At 39.8% G+C, this 19,137-nt stretch overlaps 1 protein-coding gene across 1 annotated transcript; it reads right to left on the reverse strand.

Moving 5' to 3' along the window:
- Positions 1–4,383: 4,383 nt before the first annotated feature.
- LOC128735281 (uncharacterized) lies at positions 4,384–14,606 on the reverse strand. Its single transcript, XM_053829772.1, has 3 exons — positions 14,241–14,606; positions 4,661–4,845; positions 4,384–4,593 (listed from the first exon to the last, which is right to left on the reverse strand). The coding sequence occupies exons 1-3, from the start codon at positions 14,587–14,589 to the stop codon at positions 4,384–4,386; spliced, it is 744 nt and encodes a 247-aa protein (XP_053685747.1). The 5' UTR covers positions 14,590–14,606.
- Positions 14,607–19,137: the final 4,531 nt, after the last annotated feature.

Below are 19,137 nucleotides of genomic sequence, written 5' to 3' on the forward strand. Positions count from 1 at the left end.
ACTTTCTTCTAACGGGGCGAACTTTGCCTGTCGATTTTCGTTTGACATCTTTGTCAAAAGTGCTCGATGACATTTTCTGACGGCGTCTGATTCGGACGTTTGACGAGTATACGTGCCGCAAGAGGTCGTGAAAAAATGACGTTCCGTTTTGAATCCAGCTTTTACGAGCCATAGGCTATTTTAAAATTAAATCGGATAAGTTTCTTTTTATTGAATTACCAGGTTTCGTATTCTACTAAGACGCTCCAAAAACTTCAGTCAATTAGGGAAATGTCAAAAATGCTGTTCAAATATTTCAAACATGTCCGCCATTATGGCTCGGAAAAAGCTGGATAACGTTTAAGCACAGACAAACAGACATAACTCTTGGAAGAAAAATCTACAAAAATTATCGTACCTCACATTTAGCCTGAACACTAGCACCATCTATGATCGGCATTCCCAAATATCAAATAGCAACAGGTGTATTCCTCGAAGTAGCAAGTATTTTTTTATGGGGAATTCGCTTTCTTTCGTCAAAAAGCGCCACTTTGACCAAAACCACGCCATCGGCAGGCAACCATGTTTTCGCCGCTAACATCTCGTGTGTGCGAAAAAGAGATAGTATGTCAGCACTGCGTTTCACTCAACTGCCAGCAGTCTGATTTGGGCCCGCTGTCAAATTTTGAGCCCAGGACATCCTGTCGCTGACGTTCACTGCAGCTCGTTATAGAGATGTCGATGGGGTGACCAAAACGGAGACATGCCCAACTAAGCCCAAATTTGAAATGACGGTTTAATTGGTACGAAGAATGGAAAATGAGTGTTATGACTGTTTGTCTGTGGTTTAAGTGCGATATTTTCAGTGATCAAAATTAACGATGTTTTCGCGGCGATATTTTTCGAAACCATTCGAACCAACACGAACTCGCGAAGATAACGTATATTCGCAAGCACCAAGCACTGCGTTTCACTCGACTGCCAGCAGTGCGATTTGGGCCCGCTGTCAAACATTGAGCCCGGGACATCTTTTCGCTGTCTCTTACTGCAGTCCGTTATAGAGATGCCAATAGGGTAGTAAAATAGTATACTAATTTTATCAAGCTTTGGATTGATTGGGTTTATTCGAAGCCGTAATGAAACTCAATCCAGCTTTTCACGAGCCATAATGACGGACAGCATAATGCGTGTTCGTAATATTTAAGCAGCATTTTTGACGGGTCTGTGTCCAGCTTTTTACGAGTCATAATGGCGGACGTGTTCGTAATATTTGAACAGCATTTTTGACATTTCCCTAATACATCGCACGTTTTCTTCCCGCGCGTTTACGATAAAACTAAAGGAGTGTACGGAAAGAAAACGTGCGATGTATTAGGGAAATGACAAAATGTGCTGTCCAAATATTACGAATACGTCCGCCATTATGGCTCGTAAAAAGCTGGATACATCTCATCCTTCCTTTCTCCACGTTCTCACGGCAATACTAGAGGAACGGGCGGAAAGAAAATGTGCGATGTAAACAGAAATGTCAAAAAGGCTGTTAAAATAATATAAACGCGGATTATGTCGTCCGCTATTGTAGCTTGTAAAAAGCTAGATATTGCCCGTTTCTTTGGTAACAAAACGCGCTGCTCACTTTTTTGATAGCTTGAAATCGTCGCACAAAGAATCTACTTGACTGTATGGAAGTTATAAGTATATATTATGCTTGTCTAGCACGTAAGCTATTGATTTACTTGATAAAATAAACGATATTTTCCCCCGCGACAATTCTGGCGACGGTTATAATTCATCGCGTACGAAAGGGTTGGAAATCGACAATACCGTTAAACAACCCAATTAGACTTGAAATTAGATTTGAAATTGGGCATGAAAATGGATTTGAAATTGACCACAAAATTAAACCTAAATTTGGAATTAAATATGGACGTAAACTGGAAATTGAACTTTGGATTAGACCTGTAATCACATTTGAAATCAAACTTGAAATTGGAATTCAATTAGTACTAGAAATAGGACTCTAAATCAGGGTTTAAATTTGACTTAAAATTAGAAGTAAATAAGGCTTGAAAATGAGATTGAAACTGGACATCCAATTGGACTTGAAATGTAACTTGACCTTACACATTTATTGATTTATTTACTTTTTTAATGGGGATTTAACCGGTAGTTGGTTCGCCCCAAAGAACATTTGACATTCCATTAGAGTTGAATTTCTGTATCATTGATCCTTCGTTTACTGTTCCATTTTTTTTCCTATTTTTAATATCATAGTTCGTTTTATCTTCAAGTCTTTTTTCTGTAATTTTCTTTATGTAATGTAATGTTTACGTATTTTCTGTTCTGTAATCATCTTTTACATGCCCTGTTTCTTCATATTTTCTGTCACGTTTACTCTGTTTTTGGCTATTTCTTTCTTTGTTTTCTTCTTTTTCGGTCCCATTTTCTCATTCCATTTCCATTTTGTCCCGTCTGTCTCTATTTATTTTCCGTTCGACGTCTTTTTCCCGTTTCCCGTCTTCTTCCGTTTTCCACATTTTCAGGCCCGTTTTTCCTCCATTCATGTCTCGTTGACTTTTGCTTCCTGTTCCGTTAACTCCATTTCAATTTTTTCGTTTCCGTCTGTTCTGTTCTTCCCCTTATTAAGCCCTGCTTTTCCTTCTTTTCTGTCATTGTTTTGCTTTTCATTTCCGGTTTATCCTGTTTGTCTTCCGTTTTTGTTTTTCTCTCCACATTTTCCACTTTTTCTATTATCTTTTCTCATTTTTCTTGCTCTCGTATTTTCTCCTATTCTGTTCCGTTTTTTCTCCTTTTCTGACCAGCTTGTCCTCAGTTTCTTTCTCATTTCTTCTTTTTCTTCATCAATTTTCTTTTTTTCCTTTAGTTTCCTTTTTTCTGTTCCGTTCTCGCTCTTTTTCTGCCCAGTTTCTTCTTTTTCGCTTCATATATTTCTCTCTGACGTTTTTCCTTTTTTCTATCGCATTTATCCAATTTTTCTTGTTTTCTGCCGTTGTCTTTCTCCAAGAGCACTTGGTAATCCATCTGTGAATTTGCTCAGGAAAACCAAGTTTATCGACCATAATTTAGGAACAACAAAACATTCAAAACTGACAAACAAGAAAAAAATAAAAAATCAAAAAAAAATCATGCGCTAGAACATAATTTTCGATTTTTCTTTGAAGTGAGCATTTAACCATCATTGACCCTAAAATTGGACTTAAAATTAACAATGAATGTAAACAAGCTTTAAACCAGATTTGAAAGTGGATTTGAAAACAGACCTGAAGTTGAATTTGAAAGGATTTCAAATTAGACATGAAATCGGACATGAAATTATATTTGAAGTCGGCCTTAAAATCAAACTTGAAATTGAATTCAAATTTCACTTGACATTGCATTTGGAATTTGACTTGAAGCCAGACTTAAAATTGGACTTGAAATCGGTGTTGAAATTGTATTGGAAACTGAAACTATTTTTTACGCAATTATTTTATTAATCGCCAAGTGATTGCTGGCAGCAATACTAGTAAGGAAATCTAGGAGGATGAGATCTGCGATCGAAAAGCATACGCCGCCGTACATAACTGCCAATGTACAAAACTGGTAGTTCTTCATGGATTTGAAGCTGTGACGCCGCTCATGGAGGACGTACGCGCCCTTCCCGTGTTCGAGTACAAGGTGTTGGGGACGATATTTGGCGGAGTAAAAACTAAAAACGGAGAGCGGTGGAGGCTTATGAATCACGAGCTACAGGCACTGCATGGTAAGATTTCTATCGTAAATTTGGTTAAAGATGGCAGGCTACTGTAAGTCAGGCAAGTCGTAATGATGTCGAACGAAAATGGTTCTCTTCAACAACCCCACCGACCAGGAACAGAGAGACCCAACGCGATAGATGGATCGACCAGGTCGAAAGCGGTTAGCGAATTCTGAGGTGCCAGGAAAATTGGTGACGAGTGGCCCAAGATTAAACTGAATGGAGGCGATTGCTTGAAACAGCACCAGCCATCCTCTGGTTTTATGTTTAAGATTTGTTTCTTCAAGAGTCGTGATGGTCTCTCATTCCCGCCGTTCAACATGCGCACTTTCGAAAAATCCAGTTGCAAATGCAATTATCAATAATAAGGGTTATGATGAATGCAAAAATACAAGATCACGTAATGAATAATATTCATTTATTTGCCATTTAGTATAAATTACGAAGGAGTCCATCTTAAATTAGTCTTAAACCTATATTGCTGGCAACCGTATTAGTCAAGCACTAGAGTTGACTTCTTCTTTGTCGATCCGTTTCTCCCTTAAACTGGCAACTTTATTTCGTTTATCGTAACCGGCGGCGGCGAGGTAGACCATGAACCGAGGAACTTATTATGTTACATTTTAATGAGCCATGGAACGTTAGGGTTAGGTCGACGGTGGCGTCGCAGAGGTTGGCTTTAACAACCACGCTCGATACGCTAGGTTGTGCGCATTGGCCGTCGTCGTTACATCTCTTCGCTTCCGCTTTCCCACCGCAGCTGCTCCGAGATGCAGCAGTACCGGATTGACTACCAGTGCAGCCGCGATACCGAGCAAGGCCGCGCCAGCTAATGGAATCAGAAAAGATTTGAAGTCCTGCGTAAAGAAGTGAATGATTTTAGTTGCAATCTTGCTAGGTAAAACGAACATATGAAAATACTACCTTTCCTCCGTAGTGCTCTCCAAGACTGTAGCCGTAACCATGAGGGTTGTAGCCGGGATGAGCTTCATATTCATGACCGTGGGCTGGAAAATCGACGGGTTGAGGTGGACCATAGGGGGGATACTTGCGATCGTATACACCTCCCGAAGAATAGTACGAGTCACCGGTTCCGGTGTTTAGAGGGTCTGGAAAGAAGCGATTATGTTTGTAAAATCTAGGGTAATTCGATTTACAAATCTGCAATGTCGATAAATAAACAATAAAAAATGAATAACGATGTTTCGAGCTTCGTTGGTCCTCCGGCGAAACAAGGGGTTGATGCTGCAGGTCTTGTAAGTCGCCACCACGAAAAAATTTAAGCAATGAACGAAAAACAAGAAAATCTGGAATGGAACTAGGGTTGCCAAGTGGCCGGTTTTTCACCTGCAAAGCCGGTGGCCGGTCAATCCTACAAAAAGGCCGGTTTTCCGACATAGGAAGCCGGATTGGTACTTTTTTCATAATTTGTTAAATTTTCTGATAAATTTATTAGCAATCCTGAATAGTGGATCATTGAAGTTAGCCAGTTTTGCAGTGACAATACCTTGCTTCTGGCGGTAATACACTTTAAATTGTCTTCTAGTATCTTCAATAATCCATGCAATGTTCGTTGTGGTTTCGATTCCGATGACTACCTAAATAATAATTAACGCACATTAGATATTCCAGGCAAATCCTCTAGTAATATGCTGCCACAACCTTCCCCCCCCCGCAGTTTTTGAAGGCAAGGCCGACCGGCCGGCAACCCTAAATGGAACAATCGGAATAGATACGCTCGACGAAAAAGGACTATAGATTGGGAACTCGGGACGTGGAAGTAACGATCTCTGAACTTCCGAAGGAGCACTGCAGGAGGTGTGCTAGAAGAGCTCAACGGTACGTCCGTTCAGACACGGACATTCCATCTGCCCGAGCTGCGGCAATACTCAATACTTCTTCCAGCACAGATTCCTACACAAGTACACCTGGAGTTCACCAAATCAGACAGAACCACAGATCGACGACGTTTTGACCGACGGTCGGCACTTCTCAGACATTATCGACGTCAGATCCTGTCGAAGCGCTAACATTGACTGGGACCACTGTCTAGTGATGGTTAGGATACGTTTAAAACTCTCCATTGTGAACAACATTTGGTAACGATGTCAGTCTCGGCTAAATCTCGCACGGTTGAAGAAGCCAGCTGTCAACAGCCCTTAACAGCCAGTGGACGGGGAGAGCTCCATCGAGCGTGTGGCACGGAATCAGGTTTGACGATGAATGTAGGAGGGTTAGGGATGAGAAGAACGCTGCGGGGGTGGCCTAGATGCGCAGTACCACACGTCAGAACGTCGAAAGACACAAACAGAAGAAGATGCAGTGAAACCAGGCCGGTGACATCCCTATATGAATGCGCAGGGTTTGTTTGTAACACAAATTTTGAGCCCGTCTCGTTTCGAGCCCACAACAAACTTCGCTACGGATAAAGTAGTGTTCGTGAATCGTACGCAACAGCTTAGGTTAGGTAAATATGTATTAGTTTCAGCTTCGTGTAAAGCGTGTGGGGAGTGAACTCTGATTCTAGTCACTAAAACATGGCTTCCTGTCATAGGCCTGAGTGAAACCAAATCTGGGAAATCGCTACCTGGAAAAACAGGAAACGCGAAAGTTATACCAGAACCTGAATGGATCCCGCAAAGGCTTTGTGCCGTGAGCCGAAATATATCGGGAAAAAAGCAGTATTTTGACCGACGATCGTGAGGTGACCGAAGACTGAGGTGCAAGCAGCACATCGACGAACACCTGAATGGCACTCAGGTGGAGAACGATGGCGGCGGGGAAAGCAATTTCGACGGCGCAAAAAACAGGGAAAAGGTGCCATCCCCCACGATAGACGAAGTTAAGGACGCCATCATGCAGCTAAAGAACAATAATTCAGCTGGGAAAAACCCAGTAAACCATTTGGTTTGTATATCTCAATTACAACTGAGATATACGAAATCATATCTGAACGAAAACGTTACCTATCGCGCCATTTAAGAACATTTATGTACCAAAGTGGAGGCGATATACGTGCGAAAATTTTGACAACTGTTTGTAATTCTATTTTGCGTAGTTTTTATAACACGCAACTAAATGCTCCTGAATATATGATTAAGATATAATCAAATATTGCAATCGCCTATACTGCTTCATAATTCACAGTCATGAATTGTATATGAATACAAGCACAACTGCAAAACAACTTATTGTTCACTTCGGTTTGACATACTCTAATCATTATACAATTCCAATGTGAAATTGACATGAAAACGATTTAATGTGCACTTTCTATTACGATTTTGTGTTATCTGGGAAGAACATCGGAGCGGAGCTGATTATAATGAGACCAGAAAAGCTGACCGTTTGTATGCACCAGCTAACTGTTAGATTTTGGGATACGGAACAGTTACCAGTGCAGTGGAAAGATGGGGTTATCTGCCCGATCTATAAAAAGGGCGACAAGTTGGACTGTGAGAACTATGGAGTTGACTATCATCAATTGCGAACAGATTTGTGTGAACTCATCAAACCGGCCTTGTCGAAGGACGGTCTACAACGGATCAAATATTTACACTGCGGCAGATCTCCGAAAAGGGCCGTGAATACAGAGTTCCCACGCACCAGTTGTTCGTTGATTTCAAAGCCGCATTTGATAATATCGACCGGTAAGAGTTATGGAAAATCATGGATGAGAACAGCTTCCCCAGAAAGGTCATCAAACAGATTCAAAGGACGATGGATGGTATAGAGTTCATTCGAATCACCCTGCGGGCTTCGTAAAGGTGATGGTCTGTCATGCCTGTTGTTCAACATAGCGCTACAAGGTGTTATGAACCGAGCGGATATTAACACACGAGGCAGAAAAGATTGCATTAAATGTAAATACGTCTAAAACAAAGTACATGCTGGTTAGTATGTATAATGATTGACGGCGATGAGATTGAGGTAGTCGACAAATTTGTCCAACTTGGCTCACTGGTAACGGCAGATGATACAAGTCGTGAAATTCAGAGACGTATAGTTCAGCACTCGATAAAGATAGAAATTTTATTTCTTCAGCAAAGTTGCTTGTTTTTATATTGTTTACAACTTTGCCAAAGAAGCTATGTCTATGTTTCTTAACACAAAAAAGTTATTTTTGACGTAGGACTACGTCTTACGCGTTATTTTAGACGTAGGACTACGTCTTACGCGTAGAAACGCGTTTTCACGCTTCGGCTTACAATTCAGTCAATTCTCAATAGATTTCCAAGATATTTACACCAATTGATCGGAAAATCGATTTGGAAAATATTGAAAACACAGAAAACTATTGATTTTCAATGCGCGTCATTGAAAAATTGAATTATTTTCATATTTTTGCCTTCCCTCGTCAGTGCTTCCCTAGCACGGATGACAGAAATATATACGATATAAGCTATGGGTTAAGGTGAAATTAGCAGTCATCGATTCTGCCAATCTCAAAAGCATTTGTTTTGTTTGAAACAAAAATTCTGTTTATAAAAATATTTTCGCTGTGTTCAGATTGGGAAGAAGAATGCAGTTTTTACATTTTTACAAACGGAAGCCCGCTTTTGGGCCCAAAAACTGCTTCCGAAATTGGGCTCTCCGACGAAAAGTCAATGATTGCTAATTTCCCGTTAAGGTTCCTTCGAGGGGCAAGACACTGTCGAAAATATATTACTTTTCCCTATGGAAATATTTTTCCAACCTTAATATATTGACCTTTCCCACCCATAATATAACCGAAAGCCCTATAAAGTTACATTTATTTATACATTTATAGGGTTTTAATAGAGCCTAATATATTAATATTATGATAATATTATGAAGTGTCTTGCCCCTCGGGTTCCTTATTATTGTATTTAATTTACGCCCTATAGAATCTTTTCTTGTGCAATACAACAGCTTGAATTTTTAGCAAAACACCTCTAGTAACTCCGAAGAAAAGTTTGTTCATTTCTCCGTCGATACGGACAGCCAGCTGCAGATTTGTCTTCTCGTCGCCACACAATCTGCACGCCTGCGTGCGGATAAATCCAAAATTCCAGCTGCGAAATTACTATTACTGGTTTATGGGCGCACGTAATTTTGCATTGGCAGCAAAAGGCGAACGGCTCACTGGTAACTTCGTTCTTTTGTTCAGACCGAAATTGAATGGAGCACATTTTATTCAACGTAGATGATAGAATGAAGGACTACGAAAAATAGGCGGAACCGATTCTTGTCGCTGGCTCTGGTACATAACACGAGGTAAGCCGGCGAACAGCATTGTTCAAACGTTAGCTGAGCTACTGCCAAGCCATAGATGCCATTTTCACAGATTTTTTTACATGCTTAAATTTGGGACCCTATCATTTCCTCTGCAATATTTAATTTTTCTAGTGTATTTTTTCTGTAATGTACATAGTTTATGAAGTAGTTTAGTTATCAGACACATTGGTAGAACCAGAACTCACAGGAACTGACATAATTGGTGGGTCCCAAATTTGAAAAAATCTGTGATTCTGGCATCTATGCAATATCTTACTGCCATGTCTGGAGGCGACAAAGGAGAAAGCATCAAGGGCAAACGAAAGTCACGCTCGAGTCGTGCACGTCTGCAGTTCCCGGTCGGTCGTATTCATCGGCTGCTGAGAAAAGGAAAGTATGCTGAGCGTGTGTTGGAGCTGGAGCACTCGTTTCGCTGCCGTGATAGAATATCTGACTGGTGAAGTTCTGGGATTGGCAGCAAATATGCTGCTCGCGACAACAAAACGACCAGAATTATCGTCACTCACACAGCTGGCCATCCGCAACGACGAAGAGTTGAACAAATTGCTGTCCGGTGTCACCACTGCTCAGAGAAGTGCCTTTCCGATCATCCAAGCTGTTTCCAAGAAGATGGAAAAGAAGGCTTCAATTTCCAACATAACACGTCGACAAAATGTTCTTTGAAGGACAAAACATAATGTTTATGAAGATGAGGAATTTTCGCTTACTGATTTTAATTCTATTTGTTTTAGACTGATTCTAATTGTTCGCTTCTTATCAAATAATTTTAACTGATCACCTCTCGCGCTTCTGTTCGCTTGTTGCTGCTGGTTGAGTTGGCCGTCCCGGAAGGTACCAAAGCAGCCAACAAATATACCAGCTCCAAGTAAATGTATTCGGTCAAGCGTCAAAATGCATAAAACCATGGGTTTAATAAAATGAAATAGTTTTAGTAACATCTTTTGCATCTTCGTATAAGAATTTGTTCGTTCTTCAAAGAACGGTTTTCGGTAATTGATGAAACCTAGGAAACTTGGAACTTAGGGCTTTTCACTCATTTTTTTAGCAACACAAATTCATTCATCACCAATGCTACAGTAACACGTAGCGTAACTTTTCTTTGGCAGCAAAAGGCGCACGGCTCACTGGTAACTTTGCTCTTTTGTTCAGACTGAAATTGAAATGGTCCATTTTATTTAACGTAGATGATAGAATGAAGGACCATGAAAAATAGGTGTGACCGATTCTTGTCGCTTGCTCTGGTACATAACACGAGGTAAGTCGGCGAACAGCATTGTTCGAACGCTAGTTGAGCTACTGCCAACATCTTATTGGCATCTTATTGTCTGGAAGCGACAAAGGAAGAAGCACTAAGTGCAAACGAGTCACGCTCGAGTCGTGCACGTCTGCAGTTCCCGGTCAGTCGTGTTCATCGACTGCTGAGGAAAGAAAAGTATGCTGAGCATGTGTTGGATCTGGAACACTCCTTTCGCTGCCGTGATGAAATATCTGGCTGCTGAAGTTCTGGAATGGGCAGGAAATATGCTGTTCACGACAACAGAACGACCAGAATCATCCCACGTCACATGCAGCTGGCCACTTTCAGTGGTATTTCATCGTGACTCATGACCATACACGAACGGCTTCGTCGATCGCGTAGCTACTGAGGCTTTCCGGCTGGTCTGTTGCAACAAGCCGTGCCTGGTTAGCAGTTATCGGCACTCCAATTTACCGAAAAGAGAATTACGTTAGGTGCGTTAGTGCAAGTTTATTGCAAGCTAGAGTTATGATAATCAAACAAACGGTCCTTTTAAGGATCACACAATGATTGAAGAGTTTATTATATTTTCTTGCCCAGTTAACCCAACAAACATTTTTGTTGAATAACAGCTTAACAAGCGCTTGTTTACTGGATATTAGCTGGATAATTGTTGAATAACCTGCTTTTCAAATAAAATGTTTGTTGGGAATACCATAATAGCACAGGCAACGAGGGAAAAGTTGAATTTTTCGCCATTGCGGACGACCAACAAATGGCGGGAATAAGTTTTCTGGTAACGGGCGACATTTTCCGTGACTTTCAAAACGTCTGCAGGTTGTAAATGCTTTATTATCAGTGTTCTTTTGTAAGCTGCACAAAAGTTGCGCAAAATTTTCAACTTTTTGAAAACTCGCGCGTACCGTCTACCGATTAACAGAGGAAAACACTATTCAACGTACAAACAGATCATAAAAATTTATTTACTGTTTGGTTTAGTTACTGACTTGGTTTCATTTTAATAAAATAGATTCAATCAATTCATGGATATAACTCCAAAATCGGTTGAGGATTGAACGTATACAATGTTATTACTTTGATAAACGTTACGTATGTAGCTTGTATACATGAAGAATCGTATTATTACATACATGGTTACATCCTACTATCGCTACAAAGAGACTTACGTAGTCCTACATCACCTATGCGGTCGTGTCTTATGCACAACTCCCCTTATTTTTTTATGATAACAGTTCCGAAGATTTTGCACGCCAGCTCCAGAATTATACGTTCTAAACTAAACATATCTCCAAATCTAATCCTCATGCACAAAAGAACGTTAGGAATCTGCCCATCGTAACGTTGCACGCCAAGGGAAGGCGGCAAAATATTTATTACTTTGAGTTGATTTACAAATTATCGACGTTATATTTTATGTAGTTTTCAGTCATTTATATTCTTGTTTTTCTATCTTTTTATTATTTGTTTAATTATAAAATTCAGCTAATAAAAATTGTCCTGTTGAATATTTAGTCATTTTCAATCAGAAGGCGTACTAAGGAACTAAAAGCACCCCTATACAATGGGGATCATTGAAATCACGAACAACTTTAGCGATGCAACTAAGCTGTTGAGAAGCTTTTGATAGAGCCCTGGTGCGGTTGAAGGTGAGTTTTTCATTAAGCATTACCAATACATCGTTAATCTGATCGACTCTAGTAAGTATATGCGCTTTTATTTGCTAGTTGTAAACGACTGCACTGGTGATGCGATTTCCTGCCTGCACCAATTCGCGAACAAATCCAACCGGGCCACCAAATATAATTTCAGGTCATCAGGATACACCACCTTGCGTTCAACCGACCGAATGCTGCTTTCAGATCAGTATAAGTTACTTGATAGGTTACATCAATTTATGTTTTTTGTTCCATGTAGGATATACAAGTAGACATGAAATCTAAGGTTCGTGGTTTCGGATCGACCAGGCATAAATCCTTGTTGGTCGGTATATATCATTTTGTTATATCATCATTGGATGCAACAGAAAGATTGGGAATGTCGCGATAGTTTCAGGAATATTTCGACGATCGCCACTTTTGAAATCAGAAAACTTGGCTCGGCTTCAAAAATCTGGTTCGACACTAGGAAAATAGAGCTATTATGATGGTCAGTCAGCGGTCAGAATCTATGGCGAACATTTGAGGAATCCTTCTGTGGCGCATCTATGCCAACAAAAAGCAATATCACAGCATTGCTTAGCTGAATGTGGCAATCTCGGAAGCAAGGGAAATGGAATCCCAAGTAACAATTTCAGGCTGATCAAACGCTTTTATAGCTGATTTTATTCAACCTGTGGCTGAACTATGGCTTAGGTTTAGAAATAAAAACCTTTTTTCAGCCCTTAAATATCTAAATCTGGTGATTTTATCAAGCTTCATGCTAATTAATAGCTGCTTTCGAAGCTGCAATGAAGCCTAATAGAAACTTTTTTCCACTTTTAAATAGCCAATTTGCGTAATGCTGTCAATTCTATTTTTAGAACGAAAAATAGTGTTGCAATATGCTCTTCCAGCCGCTTAATCAACGTCTCATCAAACTTTATGCAGCCAAAAAAATATCTATTTTTAAATTAAAAAAAATGGGACGCGTCATTTTTATTTTGTCGTGAACATTGTCGAGCACGATATTTTTAATTTCGAATAACTTTAATTCGTATAAGTAAGCTAACTAACTAATTAAAAATGCATGTCTTTTTTCCAGGAATTGAACCGCCATCTTTTGATCCATAAGCACTCACCGTATGATCCGCCCCATTTGCATCTGCAGAACAGACAGTGAGAATATCTTTACACCTGAAGCCTAGCCCGTCTAGCGTGAAGCAGTCGATAACTGACAAACTTTTGCTGTCAGCCGAATTGCGAAATTCTATGATCTGACAGTATGTGTGCTGTGAGCCGAAAGAAAACTTGGTAGAAGTTTGTAAAGCCACTTTAACGCCCTTAAGCAGCCTTAAAGTAGTTTGAAAGCTGTGAGCCTAATGAAAGCTTCCACTCTACATTTTAACACCTTTAAGCAGCCGTAAAACGGTTTGATGTTTATGGCTGTTTAGAAGCAGATTGTTTAGCAGAAAAATCCACTATTAAGCTTTTTTATCAGTTTTTGGGAGAGAACTGGTTTGAAGAACTTCAAGTAGCTTAAACATCGCTTATTTAAACACCATTTGAGTGCTTACTTTATGCAGCTTTGATCGCCTTAAACCAACCCGTAAACAGCCATTGCTCTTGCAAATCAGCTACCGTTGTTACTTGGGATGCTTTCGACGTGGAAAGCTATTGGAATTAGGTTGAAAGCATGCTCAAAAGGATTCTTCAGGTTATCGAGCGTTCTCGAAAACTCTGCTATTAAAATTCTGAAAATATTCGAATATTAATTTAAAACTGAAGTACGGCCGCAGAAAATAGTCTTAAGCTTAATCTTTTCCAACTTTTCCACTATCCGCTTTTCAAAGTACAATTTCAACGACAATATTAACTCTTTCGGCAGCTATCGGTTTGGCAGAAACTGTCTAAACAGTTCTCTATTTGGTGATGTGGTTAGGGCCATAGGGCTTTGATTTTCACTTTTATGTCAAAGAACTAAGAACTAACTGGACAGCACCAGCAAGTGGAAACAACTCTTAGCATAGATAAATTAGCTAAGATACACTTGCTTTCAGCTAGCACTTTTATACTTTTCCAGCACTTCGTTCATTAACGGAATAAACCAGGCTAATACTGCTGTGTCCGGACTCCGGAGTCGAACAACAGAGCTCTAAATCTCACTCGACCATTTTTTCCTAATTTGTTTACGCCATTTATATGAAGACTCACATAGTCACTATTTATTGAGACCACGTTTAGTACGCAGAGCAACACATTGGTTTTTGTGACGCAAAAAACTCGCCTACTGATTATTGTATAGCAGTCCTTCACAAACAATCAATCAAGCCACAATAAAAACGATTCTTACTGTATACCCCCAATCGATCCTTGTTTCCGTACAGCGATGACGATGACAGTGAACCACCGCCATATTTGTTCCCGCTGTCATAGGAGTTTCCATAGGAGGTTACAAAATCCGTCCGATCCGGACGATTGTAACGGTCCCGTTCGTGATAGTACTCCGGATGGGGACTCCAGAAGCTGCTCGTTCCGTCGGTTTTCAAATCCTTTAGCTGTTGCGAGCTTTCCGTACTAGACGTTGCACTGCCAATTATGCTCGATCCTGATTTGCCGTTTGTAATACACTTCACTTCATGTCGGTTGAGAACACTGACCAGTACGATCACTATCGTGACTGGATTCCTAAACTGTTTCATCTTCGTTTGATTTTATTTGAATGTTTCAACAGTTCCAGCTATACTTCATTTCGTTAAACTGCGCGCGCTTTCGGAATCACACCGCGGAACGGAAACACTCGTAGACTGGTAATGCTTCGCCACGAAATATTGCTTTTATAGTAAACAATAGAATCAAACAGTGCCAGTTGCAAGTTGAATGAGGGAAACCTACACACACACACATCGACGATGATGTGATGCTTAAAAGATGCGCAGACATAATTTCAGATTTTCAGTACTTGTGTACAGGTGACATTTTCCGGCGTCTCTGCCCAGCAAGGTGGAAAATTATACTCGGAAATAATTAGATCGTTAGCCTATTACCTTCCAAGTCTTCCAACCAGCAGTCTTCCGAGGAGATGGTGTAATAGAAAATTTGTCATACCTACTGGGAACGACCCTCAACCACGTGTGACCTCCACCAAAAATGAAGCATTTTTCTACATATTTATTTTTGTTAACTTTGCTCTTTACTGCACCTCAAGCAATGACTGTAATTGCTTGACGCGCTCACAGCATTATGTTTGATCGTCAAGTGTGAAAAGCTTGCAAAGAATGATGATATGGTTTGTGAGTTTTGTTTTGCGTATATGTGAAACCTTTTTTTGTAACTTTGCATACGTTTGCTGCTACCGAAGTTGACATTATTCCTGCTTTGGAGAATTTCCCAAGTATTTGAACACGTAACTCGTTTTCTCATCTCTGTCATGAACTAATAAATTGCTGAACGTCGATATTACTTAACGAGGATCTAGCGATTTATGAACATGCATGGAGAGATATATCTCAGGCCTACAACCCGAAGAGCGCTTCTTTGTAATATTTAGCTTCGCTGCCGCATGTTCTCCCAAATTCATTTAGGGCCCAAGGATTAAGAAAAGTAAAAAGGAGTTTTTATAATTTTTGTTGCGGGTTCTTTGATATATAATTGACTTTGTTTCCATGATTAACTAGGGTTTGTTTTTGAGCGTCTTAGTAGAATACGAAAGTAGAATGAAAAATTGGATAAGTTTTCTTTTTAAAAATAAAATAAATAAAAAGAAAACTTATCCCATTTAATAAATAGAATTAAATTGGATAAGTTTTCTTGTCATTTAATATTACACTAAGACGCTCCAAAAACTTCAGTTTGGACCAGTTAAATCTTTGGCAACTGTTACGACAAATCCAATGTTGCTGTTCGCTTGTGCAATGATGATATGGGAGTAATGGTTTCTAAAGGATATATGAGTGTCCAAGAATACTCCAAGATCCTTTACTACTGTAACGTAAAAATGAGATCACAGAGCATTTAGGCACATTGACCAGCAGGTTTCGGGAGCACCAATCATGAAAGTCATTTAAGTGCTGCTGCAGATAAATGCTGTCTGCTGTCGTTAGCACGGCAGACGTCGTGAAAAAGTAAGGCAAATAGTAATGGCTCCAGGATACTCCATTGAGGTACGTCTACAGAGACTATAGATTACAGAGACACCGGGAGACTCAAAAACCGCTAAATGTTGAACAAAAGCAGAGAGTTACACTCGAGTCTTTTTTTACACGGTTTGTTTTTTTCGATTACTCAAGAACGGTGCAATTTAGGGACCATTTACAAAATACGTGACGAATGTCGGGCCTCTCCCAAACGTATTGAGAAATAAATGAATGGTCCCTAAATAGCCCCGTTCTCATTATTCGAAAAAACAAACCGTGTAAAAAAAGTACTTGAGTGTACCTTCATTTATGATGGTACTCTCCGTTTTGTTTCAAAATTTAACGGATTTTGAGTGTCTCGGCGCCTCTGTAATCTATAGTCTCTGTAAGTACGCTCGTGTAGTTTGTGAAAATGGCGATTCATGACTTCCAATTTTAACAGACAGAGTTCGGCCCATAAGGTATGATTTACGCTATTCTACCATATAGGGCGAGGCCCCAAGGCGTTCAATTTTTGCTAATAAAATAGAGTTGTTGGTTGTTGTTTGTCCTCCTGACAAACATGAGCACACGCATGAGCATTATAGGCCCCGATAATCATTTTGCCCTTAAGTCTTGGGCAGCGGTTGTATTCGCGCTTCAACTGCGCGTAAAATTAATCTTTGTCTGTGTCCAGCTTGTGTGCGTTGTCGCAGCTCTGTTAGATGATGTGACCATCTAACCATCATATAGATACTTAACATCGTTCCTTTCCAGCATACCACCTGCAGCGCTGTGATGTCGGCTTTTCATTTATTTCCGGTCCGGTATTTCCGAGGAAATTTAGAGACCGACAGTTCCATGTTGGTAATTTCCAATCGTTGGTTCGTTTTCGTCGCCTGGGTTTTTGCTGATTGTTTCGATCCGAGTTATTACTTACGTCGTTCGTTGCTTTGGTTTTTTAAGTTGTATCGCCGTAGGATTAACGTAGCTCGAAAATGACCTTCTTTCAATCAGCAGTTTGCGAGCGCGCGCTCGAAGGTTCCTAACATGAGCGTTATAGAGACCAGTGGCTTACCATATTTGTTGCATTTTGCAGTAGAGATGCGTATCTGATAACAAGCAACGTAGACGTAGAAGATGGTATCGTTAATGGCGCGATTGGTGAGTTAAAGTATGTTGTATACAGCGAAGATAATCCACGGCAACACATTGTTAAGATTTGGTTCAAATTTGAAAACGACTCCATTGGAAAGGTCTTGCGGGTCAAATCGAGGCCCGCTGTGTACTCTAAGCCTGACGTTCTTCAGCCCGATTGGACACCTACTGAAGAGCGATCTGCAAATATTAAGCTAAGTAGTAGCATTAAGTGCAAACGTATACTATTTCCTTTAGTAGGTGTGAATGCTCTTACTGTACACAAGAGTCAAGGCGGCACATTTCCTGAAATCGTATACGAGTATGGCAAGGGACAGGAACAGCAGTTGGTGTACGTGGGAATGTCAAGAGTTACATCGATTGAAGGATTGTATTTGACAAATAACAGAGGCATATTTAAGTTTTACCACGCCAAGGGAACGGCATCACCGAGAATCCAGGAATTACGGACGGAACTTAGGCGCCTGGAAAACCACAAATTGGTTACTTTAGGCACTGAACTTCTAGAATTTATATCTAACGTAAGCCAAACGTAAGCTCAGCAGTGCAGCAACCTGAATGTACAAAGTCTAAACGCACGCACATTCAGCAGATATTTCAACCGATGCGGTTTTCAGACAGGCAGATATCCTAGCGCTTAGTGAAACATGGATGAACAGTAATGAAGTTATTTCCATATCGACATTAGTGCCAGGAGCTTTTCCTGATTGCTGTTTCTGATTAGCCAAATCAATTTTTTTAAAATAATTGTTACTCTGTAGTGTTAATTCACCACTATCTTAAGCAGAGACAATGTGATTTCTTCCCTTCAACCCTTTGAACGAACCAGTTGAAATATTCGGACAAGCGACATCCAGTCGATAATGTTGCCATCGGAAATCAGATGTAAGAAAAAGAATGTCATTATGTAATACCATACATTACTTTAATTCACAGTGTCCAAACAGAAAACTTAAATAATCAGTATTATCATGATGTCTGATTTCGACCTCATGCTGCTCTAAATAACGGTTTAGCATGTGCCAGATTGCTTATAATTTACACGATGCGAAGTTCTGCAATATGTAATGTAATGTAATAATCTGACCTGCAAAATCATAAAATCAATAATCTTTTCTATTTCACAGTGCCTATCTATGACCATTGTAATACGCAGTTATGGTTACTTCTTTCAAATATTAAGACAAACATTTTGATTAAACGTCTTTTACGTAGTGGAGTCACTGGATTGTAGCTTTCAGTATGATGTAAGAATTATAATTTCATATCCGATAATACTATGCTTTTTCTCTACAGCACAAAGTAGCCAATGCAATCGTTCCAGTCAATTTTAAACTTTCAAAATGGTTCTTTTCAGAACCATCATAACTGTCAATGAGAGTATTATTATTTCCACTAGCAATCAATTTTCTCATGGGTGTTTTTAGTAAGGTGTGTCTAGACTGGCAACTAGTGGCATGCAATTGTTCCTAACTGTTGCTGATGTTTCCAAGTAACTATTATGGCGATGTATCACAAATGTGCAGTCGGCGACAGAAGCAACATTGAGCTAAAACTAGCAACATATCGCATTCCCAATGTAGCCAAAATTGCCCATTCTAAACGCACCTTTACATTAACTTTGCGTAGTCCTACGTTGAATATGCGGTCGTGTCTTGTACACAACCCCTTTGATTTTTTCAATATACTTTTCAAGTGACCTAGTGTACTTTGTTAGTCGCACCTAGTACATCATGAAAAGACATTTGACATCATTCTAACACCCACCCACAAGATCACAAATTTTTTGCTAGGTGTCCACATACTATCATGAATAATTCAATGATTTTCCAAGCAATTTTAAGCTTTTTATACATCATTTTTTGAAAGCTTATAGATAGAATAAGCTTTCTGGATATATAACAATCAGGATGGTTCTACAAAAGTAAGACGAGATTTTCTCAATTCAAGATAGAATTTAAATAAAAAACTACAAGG

Source organism: Sabethes cyaneus, chromosome 2, assembly GCF_943734655.1.
Source record: "Sabethes cyaneus chromosome 2, idSabCyanKW18_F2, whole genome shotgun sequence".
NCBI classification, from domain to species: domain Eukaryota; kingdom Metazoa; phylum Arthropoda; class Insecta; order Diptera; family Culicidae; genus Sabethes; species Sabethes cyaneus.

Coding starts and splice junctions, on each gene's coding strand:
- LOC128735281 (XM_053829772.1), bottom strand. CDS start 14,589: ATGAAACAGTTTAGGAATCCAGTCACGATAGTGATCGTACTGGTCAGT. Junction 4,846..14,240: donor GGATCGATTGGGGGTATACA/GTAAGAATCGTT, acceptor GCTTCTTTCCAG/ACCCTCTAAACACCGGAACC. Junction 4,594..4,660: donor GAGAGCACTACGGAGGAAAG/GTAGTATTTTCA, acceptor TTCTTTACGCAG/GACTTCAAATCTTTTCTGAT.